At 42.0% G+C, this 17,298-nt stretch overlaps 1 protein-coding gene across 1 annotated transcript in view; it reads right to left on the reverse strand.

The window, feature by feature from the left end:
- Positions 1-4,716: 4,716 nt before the first annotated feature.
- Positions 4,717-17,298, reverse strand: part of COL9A1 (collagen type IX alpha 1 chain) — a 62,192-nt gene continuing 49,610 nt past the window's right edge. Inside the window, exons 32-33 of the mRNA XM_060114762.1 lie at positions 13,239-13,316; positions 4,717-4,913 (exon numbers count right to left, since the gene is read on the reverse strand). Coding sequence (XP_059970745.1) covers positions 4,717-4,913; positions 13,239-13,316 — 275 coding nt within the window. The remainder of the gene's footprint in view (positions 4,914-13,238; positions 13,317-17,298) is intronic.

Here is a 17,298-nt window from a genome sequence, read left to right on the forward strand (position 1 = left end):
ACCTTGAAGATAAGGCAGGCTTAAAAAACCAAGCTAAGACTAAGAAAATCTAAATGGAAAAAATGTCGTGTTCAGAGCCAGCAGTGAGTGATACAGGTTACAACTAAAAGAGTTACCTACTTGCTTCATTAATTTGTCAAAAGAGAATACTAATAAAGTAGGAGATTTCACTAAACTTGGGGGTAGTTCAATAAGCTTTGAGTTTATCAGAAGGGTGTGTCGCTTGACGATTATAAGCATATGGGTATAAAGATGCTAATTACATGATAACTTTTTGTCTGGCTGTATTATTTAAAGTACATTTTAGGGAAAAATATTTTTTGGTGTATTAATGTATTTAAATTCAGATTGTTTTATGGCATATTTTATAACTTTATTTTTAAGATAAGATTTAGGATGCATTTTTTGCCCATTTTGTTTGTTCTCTATCTTACCTCATCAAGCTCTTTAACTCAACATACTGATGTGAAGTGGAATGGCACTAGTTTTTTGCTAGATCCCACGTGGATATAATGCTTTGAGGCCTAGATTCCTGTATGTTCATGATGCATAATGAGCTTGTCCCTTATCTCAGCAATAAAGGATTTGACCCTAAATCGGGGAATTCCGAGCTGCCATTGTTAACAGCATCTCTTCTTTGGCTGAAGGCTCACATTTCCGTCATTCTGATGGGTCTCAACCACAGGGCAGCTGCAGAAGCACTCACATGCCCCGCGTGAGCCACACGGATGCCAGAGGAACCAGCAAATGGGCCTGTTGCAGGGTTTGGCTCTGCTGGTAATTACACTTATGTTTGTCACATGAATCAATGCTTAGGTCATAATAAGTTTATAGCCCATCTCCAGGGCAGCTCATAAAAAGCTTGGTCTAATGATGTCAGATGAGAATTAAAAGCAGAAATAAAGGTCAGAGAGTAGCAAGGCCTTTGTGACTTTTGTCCCACAAAGTGGTCTCCTCACTAAATCACGTGGGCTTGAGCAAGACAAGAAATGTCACAGTTAACTTTTCTCATAAACATAAGCTCTTCCATCATGAGTGACAGGCCAATAGGCGACAAAAGGTTAAATACACAGCATGTTTCCTTAACTGAGATGAATCACATGAAAACATGCCAGTGGATTTAGATGTCCACTTAGACTGGGAAACGATTTTTGTAGTTCTTACCTGTCCTCACCCTCAGGTCCCCTTATGACATAGTATATAAATTGACCGTGTGGTCTCTAAGATATCTCTAAGATACTTTCAAATCTTTTCATAGAAGAATTTTCAACTTAGAGGTCAGAGAAAATTTCAAATAAATCTTTAAAAAAGTTAGTTTCTTGGAGCCAGTTTCCATCATTTGTTCTTTCTCTAGGTATTCTTAGAAAACTTGGCATCAAGAGCAAGATGTGAAGGCATTGTTAAGGGGAAAGTTAGCATGGATTCCCATTTATTACGATTAAAAATAGGATCAGTCAGCATCCTCTTTCTGATAACCAGATCTAACAAATACATTACAGTTCCTCTAGTTAATCATTTAAAGAGCATTTGGGCATGTGTATTTATAGTCATACATTCTTATGGTAAACCAATTTTGATTTAATATTTACCGAGCCATATGCATTAATACTGCCATGTCCTAGATCACAAGCTCACTAACAAAGACTCAGTACACCACTGAAAAGTATCTATTTTACTCTAGGAAAAAAACAGAGAGACTTGACCTATATTTATTGAACACAAATCTTCTTCTTCTGAAAAGATATTTTAAATAATTTATGTCCCTTCCCTGTTTGTAAACAGCAGGATTCCTAGTTGGCTAGTATTTTTTTTCTTAATATTGCTTTTTCACACCTTTTGCCAGGGCTCCCAGAAAATGTTTAAAAGCAATTTTCTTGATATTTGGTGTGATTTTATGTATTTCTAGTGATCTTCCCCCATATTGATTATTTTTAAACCCAGAGATGTTGGATATCAGAGAGGCTGTAATAGCCAAAAAATTAAACCCTACAATCAGAGGTGATCTTCTAAAACGGGGATTTACATTCAGCTTATTTCAGGCTGCAAGTAAATCAGATTTTATTTATGATGTTTAAGAATAGCAATATTCGTTTAGTCAGCTTGAAGCATTAAGTGTCCATAAATCATCAAATCAGTCATGAAACTGATGTGACTACTCATTCATACGCTTCGGCTAGACAAAGTCAATTATCTCAAACTATGCCAGGCAACTGATGTGCTCAGTCACCCTGGGAAGTGATGTCCATAGTTTTTAACCAACCTGTCAGATCTTTGGGATGAAAATCAGATCACGATGCCATAGAAGCACTGACAGGAAGTAAATCATTTGCCCTTGGGCAAGTGACATGCCCGTTTCTAACCACCTGTAATTATTCACACACTCTTCTCAGCAACTCTGACACTTCATCCAACTTCGAAAAATATCCCAAAGGTTTTGAAGATTTCTGTTTTGCTAGAGAGAGAGATTTGGTCTAATTCAGTATTCATCAACTCTCTTTCATGGAGAGGATCTGTGAGATGCTTTTCTTTGCAATTTCTCAGTCAAGTATGCTTCTGTAAACTATTTGACCAAACTGGATTTACAGTGGATGTTCCCACTATTTGGAATTTGTTCCCACTATTGGAATGTGCTCATTTTGCCCAATCTTTCTGTAAGTGGTTGTTTCCAGTCTTGCTGTATCTGTGAAGCTTGCTGTACTGCCTTTTGTGTATCAAGTTTGGAAAACAGTTGATTCAACTTTTCTTTGAAATTTTATTTTTTTTAATTTTCTTATGAATCTGAAAGTATAGAACTGAGAAACATATTTATTTGGTTATCTAATTTTTCTTTTGTTGTATTTGACTATGTTACTCCAGTTAAAATAAAACCACCTTGGTGAAAAGACAAGGCAATTTCTTTGCATTTATTTGACTCTATGCCACAGTACCTGAAAAGGTTTGCCATTCATATGAAGACAATTTTAAGTAGTTATGACAGATGTCTCTGCTTCCCAAGATTCTCTCTTCCCCAAGCAGGAAGACCATCCTTCCCAGAGTGTAAATGGCCCTGATCTATTGCAGCCAAGTTGGAATTATTTCCCTTAAACACAATCCATACCAGAAGCACAGAACTAGATGCCGTGAGCAGTTTCAAAGAATCCCAAGTACAGACTATATTAATGATTGATTTCACCAAACGAATCAGGCTAAAGTTTTTAAATGTAGAGAAAGTACACCTGAGGAAAAAACATGGCATCAAAGATCCTATTGAGGCTCACTCCCCTTGACGTGAGAGAATTGAGTGCCATAAACTAAAAAGATGTTGGCTGTTTGGAGCGCAGTGCTATGGCCTGGGACAAGTCAGTCGTATGCACTGTGACATAAAGTGAATATATTAAGTCTGATCGATAGTTAACATAGATGTTGTTGATAAAACAGCAGGCCAATGTGATTATGTAAGTAGTAATAAAGTGCTTGAGTGGTCAGGCAATACCTATCTTATTGATAAGAATACAGTGCTTCAGCTGAGCTGCCTTTATAAGAAAAACGGCAAAACACAAATCATTTTTGCATCGGTGAAGTTCTAAATAGGAGGGCGCTAATGCACCATTGAAATGAAGTCAGTGGTTCCACTCCTAGAAACCAAGCACGGTTAGGCTTAGGGGCCCCGTGAAATCTCTGACATAGCATGCAAGCAGATTTGCGTACATGCGTTTGTGCATTCTTCTGGGGTATGGGTTCATAGTTTTCATTTCATTTCAGAAAGGTCCATGAAGCCTCCCCATCTCCCCCCAGTCCCCCCACAAACACATACATACCAAGAACTGTGTCACAAAACAACACCCTCTGGGGAACAGTAAGGGCGTTTGAATTTCTCTGTAGAATAAATCACTAACATTATAAACATAAGTCTACAGAAATGAGGAAAGTTTTAAGTATCTAAATAATCTCAGTGACTTTTTTTCATTGAACATGACTATAAGAAAACATGGCAAGAGATCAAGAAACCGTATTTATTGCTTCTTTGGTACAACCAGAGACGTTACCTCAAACCTTTAAAATAAATAACCTCATCAATAAAACTTACGAATGGCAGGATATTAAGATTCCTTCTTTGCTTTCACACAGAAGAGCCCAAAATATTAGCGGGTTTGGGATACAGTACAGTTCAACAAAAATTCAAGCTGATGCCGAGAACCCACCCATGCAGCATGTAAACCGCTGCAAGCGGCACAGCATCCCTGGCCCTCCCGAGAGCACAGTGATGGGCGTTTTGAGCACCAGTTCTATTGACAGTGGTGGGGCTTCTTCATAACCAGTCTGGTAATCACAGAGTTGAAACTATCATCTGAGAACAAGCCCTCGATAAAAAATGAAAATAACTGCTGCAACTGAGGTAAGCCCAACAGCTGTTTTTGTTTATTGGCTCAGTGGCCCACGACATGACACACACAGATAGCACACGGAAGTTCAAGATCCTGGGGACAGGACTGTCGGTTCACTTCAAGGGAAGGTTTTATTTGTTTGTTTGATTGATGACTCTGTGGCTCCTCTCCAAGTGAAAAGGAAAGAGGACTTATTGGATAGCACCATTGTTCTAAATCTGATGGTCGGGTGGGGCTTCTATCAATAGAATAACATTGAAGGTAGTGCACCGTCACCTGTGCCCTGGCTTCTGCGGGTGTTTCTCCTCCAACCCCTTCGCCAGGCATGGTTTGTGCAGACAGCCGTGCTGCACTAAGCCTTTGATTGATCCGGACCTTTGCTATTAAATGCCCGCTGCCCAGCCTGTAAGGTGCAGGAGGCTGGCTCGCAGAAACCAGGAGGGCCAGGAGGGCCCGGGGGACCGGGTACACCAGGGATGCCTGCCACCCCTGGGGGGCCTCGGTCACCATCCCGGCCATTCCTCCCGTAGCTGGCAGGACCTGGGTCACCTGAAAGACACAGAAGATGCACATGTGAGCAGGAGTCCCCTCATGGCTAGAGACGCAGAAGGCACTGGACCCTCCACCCTGCCCACTGCCCGACAGCGTGTACAGAGCCCCTTAACAAATGCTTTTAGAAATGACAGAGGATGATTAAAGCAGATGATGATGATGAAGATAATGATATAATAAAATTCCTTCATTGCAGTTGTGTTGCTTCAAAATTAAAAGTGTTAGGAGACCTCACATCTCTCACCCCTCCTTCCATCAGAGGAGCTGAACTGCACGGTATGGTAGCCTCTCTACACAGACACCTACCAAGCCTGGGAACGTGGCCATGTCAAATCGGGGGTGAACCGTAAGTGACAAACACATCTGGGCTTCGATTTTTTAATAAATCATTAATAACTTTGGTACTTATTACATGATGAAATTATAATATTTTGGACACTGGGTTAAATAATTATTAAATCATACTATAAATATACATATTAAATATTATTAAAATGAATTTCACCTGATTCTTTGGACTCTTCTAACGTGGCTACTAGCAGATTTAAAATTATACACTCAACTCATGTGGCTCATGTTGGGTTTCTTTGAATAGCGCTCTGCTAGCATCTGCCCTTATTTCTAGTGGGTCCTCAATTTCCGGGCAGGGACATGTACAGCTCGGTGGTGGGAAGATGCAGACAGGTGGCTGGAAGTTCTAGCTCTGCCATTTATGAGTCAGGTGACATCAGCAAGGCACTCACCTCCCCGTCTCTTCCTCTACAGGACGGATGATGCCTGCCTGATCATTCAATTCCGAGCCCGAATGCACCCGATAAATGACTATTAGAAGGCTACTGATTCACGTCTCTTAGAAGACTGTGCAATGCACCCTGCAAAGCTGCCGGAAATTCCTCTCATCAGGGGCTTTACCCCAACTGGAACTACACGGTGTCCCAGGTTTCTTGGGGGCGTCCCTTTCTTTTGTCAAGTCCAGAGGTGGTTTGGTTCACCCGCGAACCAGTGAGGCACGGCGGCACGGCTCCCGTAACCGAGAGGCATTTCTGTGAACGTTTACTTCATCTCACCAGCAGAGCTGTCATAGTATTACTGCAAAGGTGGCAATAAGACAGCCGTGTAAAAGGAATCGTCTGTGCCAGGATAATACAGTCTTACACAGATCCTCATTCGTGTCAACCGTTTTAACTTGGCTGTTCAACCAAAAAGTTGAAAACCAAATCTATTATGTTCAACTATATATTTACTTAGGTTGACTTCCTTTCCTTCCTTCTTGGCGGTTTTTAGTTTTCTTTTCCTATTTTAGTGGTCTTATTACATGTGTTTTTTGTTGGTCTTATTACAGTCATCTGGTCTGATTAAGCTGTCTTACTACACAGCCCACATACTTTTAGAAGGGAACTAGGTTAGAGATCCTGCTTTAGATATAACCCCTCATTTTTCCTGCTTTATTTACAATTAGATCCACACAAAGCAACATTACAGGACAAAACAGTACTAAGTTTTCAGAGAATAATTATCTTTGATTCTATACATCGCAAGGCTGAAGACAAGCAGATGTAAGTAATTTCCCTTCATTTATCCCATGAGCTTTCATTTGACTATAATAAGTTGTGATGAAGCAGATGATTCTGTGTTTCCCTCTCAAGACAAGGCACCTGAGAAAGTCTCTCTCTGATCCACAGCACCCATCAACAAGGCTTCGGCAGAACCGTGCCTTTAGCAGAGCCTGTTCAGATCTCCTGGCACCGGGACGGCTGAAGGTTAAGTTGATCTTTTAAGGATTAAAAAGTTAGGTCAGATATAAATGCATTTAAAAGCTGATTTTCATGCACCCTATCAGCAGAGCTCCTGCTGAGATATACCAGGGTGCCTTAACAGAAATCAAATCAAGATTAGGGGGAGAAAATGCCCAAAGGAGAGGTGGCACATGCAGTGACCACAGGGGCAGGGAGTGTAGGTTGGGATAGGCAGCTCCTGTGTTGTAGCCAGTGTCATCAGAACACAGCATGGCCATTAGTCTCCATGTTGCCCCAGCTGCTTTGGCACTACAAGGGCACAAGTGTGGGCGGCAACAGAAGCCACCTGGCCTGCAGAGCTCAAAGAATATGGTCCTCTCCCCCAAAAGTTCACTGACTCCTGATGTAGTAAAGAAACTGCCCTGGATTAAGAAATTCGCCCTCTGTCTTCACGGGAGACCACAGACGTAATGGAAGCTGTAACACATCAGGGTTATGGAGACAGCAGGAGGGGCTGAGGCATGCGGTGACCTGGACGCCAGCATGTCCCCGCTGCCATGGCGAACACGGGCCAGGGCTTCCAGACCTCTGGTCGTTTCAAGGGCAACTCAGAAGCTGAGTTTTTAAATAAATAGCTCTCCGTCTTTAGCCACTAATTTACTTTTTTAACATGTGTAACGCCAGCCTCCTGCCTAAGACCTAAAATTTCAGGGAGTTTATTTTCTACTACACAAGCAATATGAAAAAGCAGGAGGAAAACTTTTTTTTCAAGTTGAGCTCCCCCATTTTAACACAATCCAGGAGAGGGTGTTTTCAATGACTGAGTTTATTCCAGATTCCTGCTTATCCTCCAAGGAAAGAGTTGATGAAACAGTCCTGTCTCCCCTGGACTTATTCTAAGAAAAGCACAGCGAGTCCAAGTCTTCCTCTGGCAAACACAGCAAGTTGCCCTTTGGAGCGCTGGGTAAGTCATCATCGTCCCACCAGCATTCTCTCTACCCCGTGCCACTCACTGGCGATCCCACTTTCCTGGTGTGTAAACTGAGAGCATGAAGGTGACATCACTGTCCAGAGTCACACAGTCACATGGCTAGAAAGTGCTGGAGTTAGAAATGAGGGCCCTGGACCCCCACTCCATCCTAACTGTGCCTCCACACCTACTGATTTGCTAACTCTGACAAGGTGCATCCATGAGTGCGTGTGTGTGTGTGTGTGTGTGTGTGTGTGTGTGTGTGGTTTCATTCATTGAGCCTGGATTGACTGAGAGGCAGAAAGAGACACGGTAGCCAAGCATTACTAACGATCCTTCTGCAACTCTAACTATCACAAGTGACTAAAGCTATTTTTCTGAGGTTTCACCCTGTAAAAATGGCCAGAGAAAAAAAATCAGCCTTCCCATAACAGCTTATGAGTTTCTGGTGAGCCCTAACCCTGGGCATTTACCCTCCAAGGCGCTCTAAGAATATTATGTGGGAGCCAAATTTGGGGGTGACACCAAGTCCTTCAGGAAGTCCAGCAGCCGCGTTAGCAAATATTTATAAACCACTTTTCTCTTTTTTGTTTTTTTTTTTGTGGTCCGCGGGCCTCTCACTGTTGTGGCCTCTCCCGTTGCGGAGCACAGGCTCCGGATGTGCAGGCTCAGCGGCCATGGCTCACGGGCCCAGCCGCTGCGCGGCATGTGGGATCCTCCCGGACCGGGGCACAAACCCGTGTCCCCTGCATCGGCAGGCGGACTCTCAACCACTGCGCCACCAGGGAAGCCCTATAAACCACTTTTCAACCCTTATGAGGAAGAGAAAGCACGGATCTGAAGTGTTCTCACTATGCTTTGCCTACCTCATGGGTGTGTTAGCTACACTAACTGCCTCATGATTACACAGTTTTCTGAAATTTCAAGGACCTGTAAAATGTTATTGCCAAACTTTTCATGATTTTTTTTTTTTAATGAATGTCTGTGCCATTCTCTGAGCTGACAGGAGAGGGCAGTCGAGTTACACCGACAGAGGTGCATCCTGGCCGGAACATTCTTTGGGACCTAATAAGTAATACCTGCTATGAAATAAAAGGGGCTGTACATGGCAGGCTTTAAAAACAAAACAAAACCTGGAAATAAGTGTCAGCATTAAATAGGGAATTTCTTACATTTCTCACCTTGTACCGAGCTAACTTTCGTGGTGCTTGACAAAGCACATATGTTTAAGGATGTGGTGTATAAAGTGGCCTGTTTACATAAGATGCCCACGACCGAATAAAATAGTGGAAACAGGACAGCAGTGGAAACAGAGGACAAATGACTACTGCTACACATACGCCTAAAACGGGTGTGCCCCTTGCTCTTGGGGACTTTTTCCACCCAGTGTTCACAAGTGAATCTCACCTATCTGCAAATCTTGCACAAGTCAGCTCTAACGTCCCGGTCACATTCACACACGACCATCATTTAACTTTCTCCTTCCCCCAGTGCGTTTAGATGCGCAAAGAGGAAGTCAAGACCCATCCTCAAATATTTTTCCTTCAAATCCCCAGGGTGCCAAGGAACTAGTCCCCAGTGGACCAGGCAGGCAAACAGTTCCTGGTGATGAGACAGCCATCAAACAACCCACCGAAGGCCTCTGGTAGGAGACGGGAGGTAGGGGCAGGGATGGGGTCTGAGGTCCCAGGGGTCTCGCTCGATGTGGCCCCCACAGCTCCACGAGAGAGGCAGAAAGGGGATCGTGCCAAAGTCAGGACGGCGAGATAGACTCAGCATACGCCTGGACCACCAGGCCATCATTTTGTCCACGACGTGAACCTGGACGTGTGAACACTGGCCTCTGTCACTTACTACCTGGGAGACCTTTGTCAGGGCCTGTGACCTTTGTAACTCTGTATTTCTTCAAATACAAAAGGAAGAAAAATAATAATAATGGTAATGAGCTAAAATTGCAGAATGTTCGCCATAAGCCAGGCACTAACCTAAGTGCTTTCCATGTATTAACACATCCACAGACCCCCGTAGATGAGTCCACAGGGCAGGTAGGGGTATAACCTCCCGATGTGCGGGGCAGAAGCTGAGCACACAGAGGCGGCAGAGCTGAAAATGAGTGACACGGCAGAAGCTACCCCAGGGCAGCCTCGTTCCGGAGCCCAGCCTTACGCATCTGCCCTGCCGGCTTCTGGCTGCAGGCGAGAAGCAAGCGAGATGATTTAGGTCTACGTTTAGACAACAGATCACTACAGCCCAAACGACAGTCCATGTCATGGTCATAATAATAACCCGTGGTCCATATTAGGCGATGTACCATCACAAACCCAAAGGGCACGTGATACTTAACACTGAACAAGCTGAGAGAAGGAGACCGAGAACTGAAACAGTCCAGAAAGAATAAAGCAGTCCTGACAACTGACAGATCGTGAAGGTATTAGTTACCTTTTTCCAAGGATAAATGACCAAAGGATTTTCTTTCCACTCAGGAGGATTTGAGTCCCAAATCCAACAATCGGGACAACAAAGGGGGTCACAGAATATCCTGCTCTGCAGGCTCCTTCCTTTACATAAGACGTATATTTACCTAGAAGGTTTCGGACAAGTTCCTGAACACAGCCCTGGTGAAGGTCCCTGCCAGGTCCTGAAGTCCTCGTAAGGTCATGTTTGTGAGAGACCAGAAATCATATTCCTAATCACATTCCAAGCTCTACGGGGGAAATGAAAAATGGCCCAGCCTCTCAGTGGATAACGAACTAATGACATGATTTACTGTGACCCGGCACTTTGCATTTGTGATTTGGAGTTGAAGTAGATTTCACAGAGGGAAGGTCCGAGATATCAGAGGTGGTGCCGGCTGACAGACGAGTAGCATCTTCTTCCTGAGAGCCAGGGGGAAAGCCACAGGGACTGAACTAGGGTCCACCTTTCACCTTCAGCTACCTCAAAACGCAAAAGTGCATTTGGTACGTTAATAATAGTACCAATAACTAACATTTCTTGAGCACCCACTATAGCCAGAACCTGTCCTAAGCACTCTACGTGGATTGATTTTTCTTTAATTCTCAGAATTAGCCTCTCCGGGAGATGTGATTATTGAGTATTATCAGTTTTTTGTAAGTGGGGAAACAGGCGCTGGGCAGTCAAGAACTTGCCCGATGTCATAAAGCTAGTAAGTGACAGTCAGGATCTGAGCCCAGATGTCTGATTTATGGGATCCACACTCCCAAGGGTCCACTTTCAGAGGACTCCCTTTAGAGGCGGAATGGCCCTAAAAGCTCTTGTTCAGGGACTTGATGGATTTGGGAAACTGTCATCTGAGTACATTTAGGTGTAGACAAGGGCATGTGAGCTGACCCCAAACCAAAGCCCCAGCTCAGCTGGTGCCTCAAGGAGGCTGATAAATATGGACCCTTTGAGCCTGTGTGGTAAAGCACCGAGGAAACTGCACGCTTCAGAGAGCTAGCCTTAATTTCTTCAAGAATAATCTGTAACTCCGATTTTTCACTAAATAATGTCAAATATCCTCTCAATGAAAATGTAACAAAAGCACAGGAAAAGAAAGACCAGATTTCCAAGTGGTACCAGGAAGGGAGGGGCAAGGGCTGGCAAACGGCAGAAAGGAAACGGAAAAGGGCAGGTTTCAGGGTCCTGAACTGGGGAGCCCACGAAGCTTTTTAAGAAATCAGATTTAGGTATTAATTCCAAGACCAGCTGCAACAAATTGAACCATTGTCATAAGGGAAATGCAATAGGGCCAGGCAGAGATGCCAGAGGTGCCTTGCCCTACCTTACCACTCGCCCGCACAGATGACAGGTGCGCTAAAAAGCAAACCCGTGGAGCCCCCTGGGGCAGAGCAAGGGCCCAGGAGCACCAGGCCGGCCCGAGGTGAGGCATAACGCGCCCCCTCGTGGCAGCCCGGGACACTGCACAAATCCAAGCTGGTCTTTCTCGATCTTCTCATTTTTTAAACTCAAAATGGGGTTTATCAACAGATTTTTTTAAAATAAGAGTCACCAGAAATGATCATGTATTTTTGTTAAAGGAAAATCGTGCTAACAGTGCAAGTTGCTGATCCAAGAACTGTTATTTGTCAACCAAATGCGCAAAGGAGAAATCGTCAGTCTCTCCTATAAATACATAGATAACTAAGTAATGGCAAAGATGATATTTTATCAGCTTTCAAACCTCCTATTCCTACCATTGATAAAGGAGAAGAGAACTCGGTAAATTCTATTCTCCTTTTCTCTCTTCTAAACATCCATCAATGAATCCAGACTTTGTTTACTAAAACCTTCTTGTCTGGGTCCCATTCAACTCCACCAGGTTTTCTCTCCTTTTCCAATCATAAAGGCTTCCTTTTCCAATCACAAAACAGCCCGCGAATCACCGTTTTAGAAAGGCAGTGTTTGAGCTATCTCCAAATGTATTCGTATTTTTTAAAAATTCTTTTAAATGAGAAAGCCAAACCCAGGAGCAATGCAATGGATAATTAGAAAGCAATGATGCTTCAGGCTGCAATGATAGCCACAATCGGCTATGTAAGCCTCCAGCAGAATTAGAAAACGATCATTTCTTTTGCTACATTTCCCTCAACCAAGTTTTCCAAATCCACTGTGGGAGTGTGGGGCACCCCTCTGCACAAGCCCCCCTCCCCGGACTGGTCTCCCCAGAGCTTTGGGGCCCTTCCTGAGCCCTGGCCCAGCAGTGATCACAGCGTTTGCTGGGAGACTGCAGGCCATTCATGCTCTTCAACTGAACTGGCTTTCAGCCCGCGAGGCTGCTTCTGTGGTTGGACCTGGCAGTCATTCCCAACGTGCAGCAGCCTGGACTCCGGCCACAGAGTAACCAGTGTGTAAAGAGAACAGACGGCCAGTGAGAGGACCCGGGCTCTCACACAGAGGCCACTTTGTCACCTTGGTCGACCCAGCTGGCATGCGTCCTTGGGCATGACTTCCGTGAGTAGGAATGTTTCAGGTTTATTTATTTGGGGATGTGGGCCTCTGGAGGGTCTGGATGTTTGAAGGAGAAGCTTTTCGAATAAAATGTCAGTTACTCCCCGTGCGTCACGAATAGCTGAAGGCGTGGACTTGTTTTCCTGCTGCTCTGACTTTTTGGTTTAAAAGAAAAGAAGAGGGAACTCTCAACTGGGCTAGAAGTGGACAGGACCCCATTCATTCAGAATTTTATAACGAGTGCATTGTGGTTGGACCTTGACACTATTTTTTAAAGTATATATTCAAGAAAGTAATATTTCAGGGAGGGAGACGCAAGAGGGAAGAGATATGGGAACATATGTATAAGTATAACTGATTCACTTTGTTATAAAGCAGAAATTAACACACCATTGTAAAGCAATTATACTCCAATAAAGATGTAAGAAAAAAAAAAAGAAAGAAAGTAATATTTCAAGCCCTGACATGTATTTTCTCTCAAAGAATACAGACGTGATTTACCGACTATTTAAATCTTCACTAAAGTTGGTCCTGAAAGATCCATGCCAGCCATTATTGCACAACACATGATAAGCAGAGGTAAACAAAGAGCCGTTCTTTAAAATGTGATCCGATTCAGACCACCCACTGGCTACCAAGTTCCCCCCTCATCCTGTTTATTCTTACCTGGGAGACCTGAAGTCCCGGGCAAACCTTTGGGACCTCTTCCTGGGGGGCCACGCTCACCTCTTTCCCCCATGTCACCTGCGTTTCATAAGAGAAATGTTATTTTTCTATATGTCTATAAAAATAAAGTTCCATATTTTTAAACTTAAAGCAAAGCCTACATTCAGAAACCAAAAAGTAGGAAGTTGCCACAATGTAGGTCGTAGTAAGTATGTAGCAAGGCAAAAATCAAGTTAATTATATTAAGAGATCTAAGGGGGAAAAAAATCAAATGATCATATCTGTAGATGCTGGAAAGATATTTGACAATTAAACATGCATCCCTGATACAACAGTCAATAAAATAAGACTCAGACTATTTCCTTAACATGATAAAGTATATCTATCTCAGCCCTGAAGCTGGCATAATGCTTAATGAGAAACAGAAAGAGCAGCTTCATTATAGCCAGAACATTACAAAGATGCCCACTTGATCATTATTATTTATTATTTGGTTTGAGCCATCCCTAGTTTCAGATGATATGACTGCTTATCTTAAACCCTAGAAAATCAACTCAAAATCTACTAAAAGCAGTAAGAGAATTCAGTAAAGTAGCAAGGTACAAAATACATGGAAATCAATCATCTTCATATATACAAACAACAGTCAGTGATAAGATGCAGTGAACAAAGATCCCACTTGTAATAGCAACTAAATTATCAAATAACTAGGAAAATGAGTTTAATCAGAAATATGCAGATCCAACATGAAAACAGATCCCATTTGTAATAGCCACTAACTTACTAAATAACTAGGAATAAGTTTAATCAGAAATATGCAAATCCAACATGAAAAAAAAAAATTGAACAGAAGATTGAAAACAATCTAAATATCCATTAAAGGGTTAAATACACCATGGTATTTCCACAGAGCAGAATACTATGCACAGGTGAAGAAGACCCAGAAAGGTTTTTGAAATGATCCCCAAAACATTGTTAAGTGAAAAAAGCAAGGCCCAGATCACTTACTAAAGGACAGCATGATTTGTTGTTAAAAGGATGTAGGGAAAATAAATATATTCATAGATCCTTTATAGCATCACTGGTAAGGGTATGTAGGAAACTAATAATAGCGATTCCCTAATGAGAAGGATAAAGGAAACCAGACAGATGGGAGACAGGGGTGGGAGAGACACTCTTCACTAAATATCTTTTTAGACTTTTTAATTTCTTGAACAATGTAAATTTAGTATCACCAAGAATAAATTAATGAAGTCTCAAAATTTAAAGTGTGTTCTCATCAGTGCCTCCACTTCACTTCTCATTCTTTATAGGGAATGTGCTTTGGATTGCAACCAACCATGTGTGTTTGCAAGACAGTTGATTGAATTCGGGGATTCGGCAGCCACAGAACAAAGTTACCTGAATTATCCTGGCCCTGCAGAGACCAAACTTAGAAACTTGGCCTCATTAACACGATGACTTAATACCTTAGTTAACTGGTCCTAAATGACGTAGGCTGCTCCTGGTACAAGACCAGTTCTACTATCCCATTAGTACAGTAGTATATTATTATTTTACTACATTGTTACAAGATGCAGTAGCATTTTGCAACAAATTCTATACATAATCACTTTTTCCAAATATTCGCCCAACCTCATTGAATATCGATCAACAGGTTTGTTACAATTTACAAAACAAAGTCACAAGTGCACAACAAAAATAGGAAGAATATCTGTACAACCATCTGTGCATTTGTCAAATAGTCAAAAATCTCTAATTGTGACTTGAATGTTTAAAAGTTACCAGACTTTAACTTTAGCTGTGAATGTCCTTGTGTGAACATTTTTATGGTGAATCAACTACATTTTGAAGACAATTTAAATTTTATAAATACTGTGAAAGGATGTACAGCTCAGCTTGAACTCATACATAAACTAGTTGCTTCTTACACTCATCGTCAATATGGCCTTACTGTATTAGGAAGATATGACAATTAGCATTTTTAAAACTAACAGCTTAAGCGCTCTTGTTAACTTAGCAATTTAAATATGTCACCTCGTAATTTTTGAGGCTGGCAGTGAGAATGTGCCACATTTTCTGAAGACACGAGGTGAAGATTATAAATTAAAATGCAACTTTCACAGCGATAGTGACAGTTCAGCATGCTCTAGCACGAAGCCACACCAACTTCAAAATGTTGTTTGCAAGGAATAAGACCAAGGTCTCTTTAAAAGGACTATTTTATATATCAATATATGTTAAAAAACTTATAGGAAAAGGTGGAAATAATGGGCGAAGTGATGTGAAATTTCCGGAGAGATATGAAAACTCTTAAGGAAAAATAATGGTAATTCTAGAACTGAAAAATACAAGATCTGAAAGTAAAAATTCATTGGATGGGATGGCCAGCATATTTGGATACTGCAGAATAAAAGGAATACAGACAGCATGGTGACAATAATAAACAGCACTGTATGATATACAAAATAACATTTTCTCCAAATTAAAAAAAAAAAAAGACCCCTGTCTTAGCTTTGAAACTGGTGTTTGGTGATCAGTCATGGGAAAACACATCTTCCACGAGCCCCGGGACAGAGCCACACTGCAACCTGCAGCAGCCGTCGTGTGTCAGCCCTGACACCCCCAGGGTTAACCTACTTCTTCAAACACCGGTCACGTCTTCCTTCAAGACATAGGAAACCTGGCTCAGGGAACCAAAGTCCACCTTTGTTAGCCTATTGTCAGAAAAGACATATAAAAATCTTGTAAAATAAGCTTTGGATAAGGTATGAAGGGAATAGGCAGTTTGAATCAAAAAAATAGTTCTTTACGAACAGAGTTGGGGAAACTAGAGAAATTCTCATTGCTCCAAAATTGCTCTCGATTTCATCTACTTGGAAGCTATAATTGACGCTCTACCTCCAGGTGAGCAGATTAGTACTGGAAAAGGTGAGTCTCAGATATGTCCGGTGTACTTTCCCCAGCCTTCGTTAACACAGGGACACGTCTGCTTGACCCCCACTAGAAGATCTAAAAATACACACAGCCTTCCTCAAAGGGACTTAAAATTAACAAACCATGAACATTTAAAAAGAGTATTTATGACATGAAAGACTGACTTAATCCTAAGTAAAGCGGACCCAGGGCCAGTCAGGTGCCTTTCGTGTTTCTGCTCAAGCATCACATGAAATGAACACAAAACTCTAATGCGTTTGTGTAAAAGTGTGCAAAACATGTCGGTGAAAACCAAAAAATACACAAACATGATGGAAGCTTTCAGTACGGTCTGAGGCTTTTTTCTACTAGCTCCTGTTAAAAATGTTCCACTGTGTTTTTCAAAGTAACTTTTTAGGAAGAAAACAGTGATTTGCTTAAGACATAGCCTGAACTGTTAAAAGCTTTAGTAAAACTTATTTGTTTTAATAAAACTGATCTACATAGGAATTTCTCTGGAAAAAGACCCTCAAAGCAACTCTATGGCAAACCAAGACTTCCACCATCCCTTCTTTGTTAAGCATGAAAACAGAAGAGCAACAGGTGACAATGAAACACGTCTCTTCTCTGATTGGTGGAACAGTTAAGTTTCAAACGGTGGAGTATTTATTCTCAAGGAAAATTTGTTTTACTACCTTTGGGTAGTAGAACACTGTGTGCTTTCTACTAAGTAGGACTGCTAATCTATGTGGTGGACAAGAAAGGTCAAGTCCAATTACCTAAAACCATACATCTCCAAATGTATGGCAGCATCAACTGAAATAGAAAATCTGATTATTCCTTTCTGCCCTCACCCCAAATCTTAAGAAGTAGAATTCAGAGGAGATGCTGCTTTAAAGGAACCCAATGCCAAGAAAGGTATGGAGGAGGGCGGGGCGTGAAAGCTCTTTAGAAAAAAGAAAAGAACTATCTCACTTCTAGATTATAGGCTATGTCATAAACACCACAGTAAAAATAGGAGGAAGTCCCTTATAACATCGAACTCTGCTTGATGAATGAACTTAGTGCCAGAGACATTTCCCAGGTTTCAAATATAGAAATATATTTTTCTTCCCTTCAAACTAAGGTTCACTGCTGGAGTCAA

This window comes from Mesoplodon densirostris, chromosome 12 (assembly GCF_025265405.1).
Source record: "Mesoplodon densirostris isolate mMesDen1 chromosome 12, mMesDen1 primary haplotype, whole genome shotgun sequence".
NCBI lineage: Eukaryota > Metazoa > Chordata > Mammalia > Artiodactyla > Ziphiidae > Mesoplodon > Mesoplodon densirostris.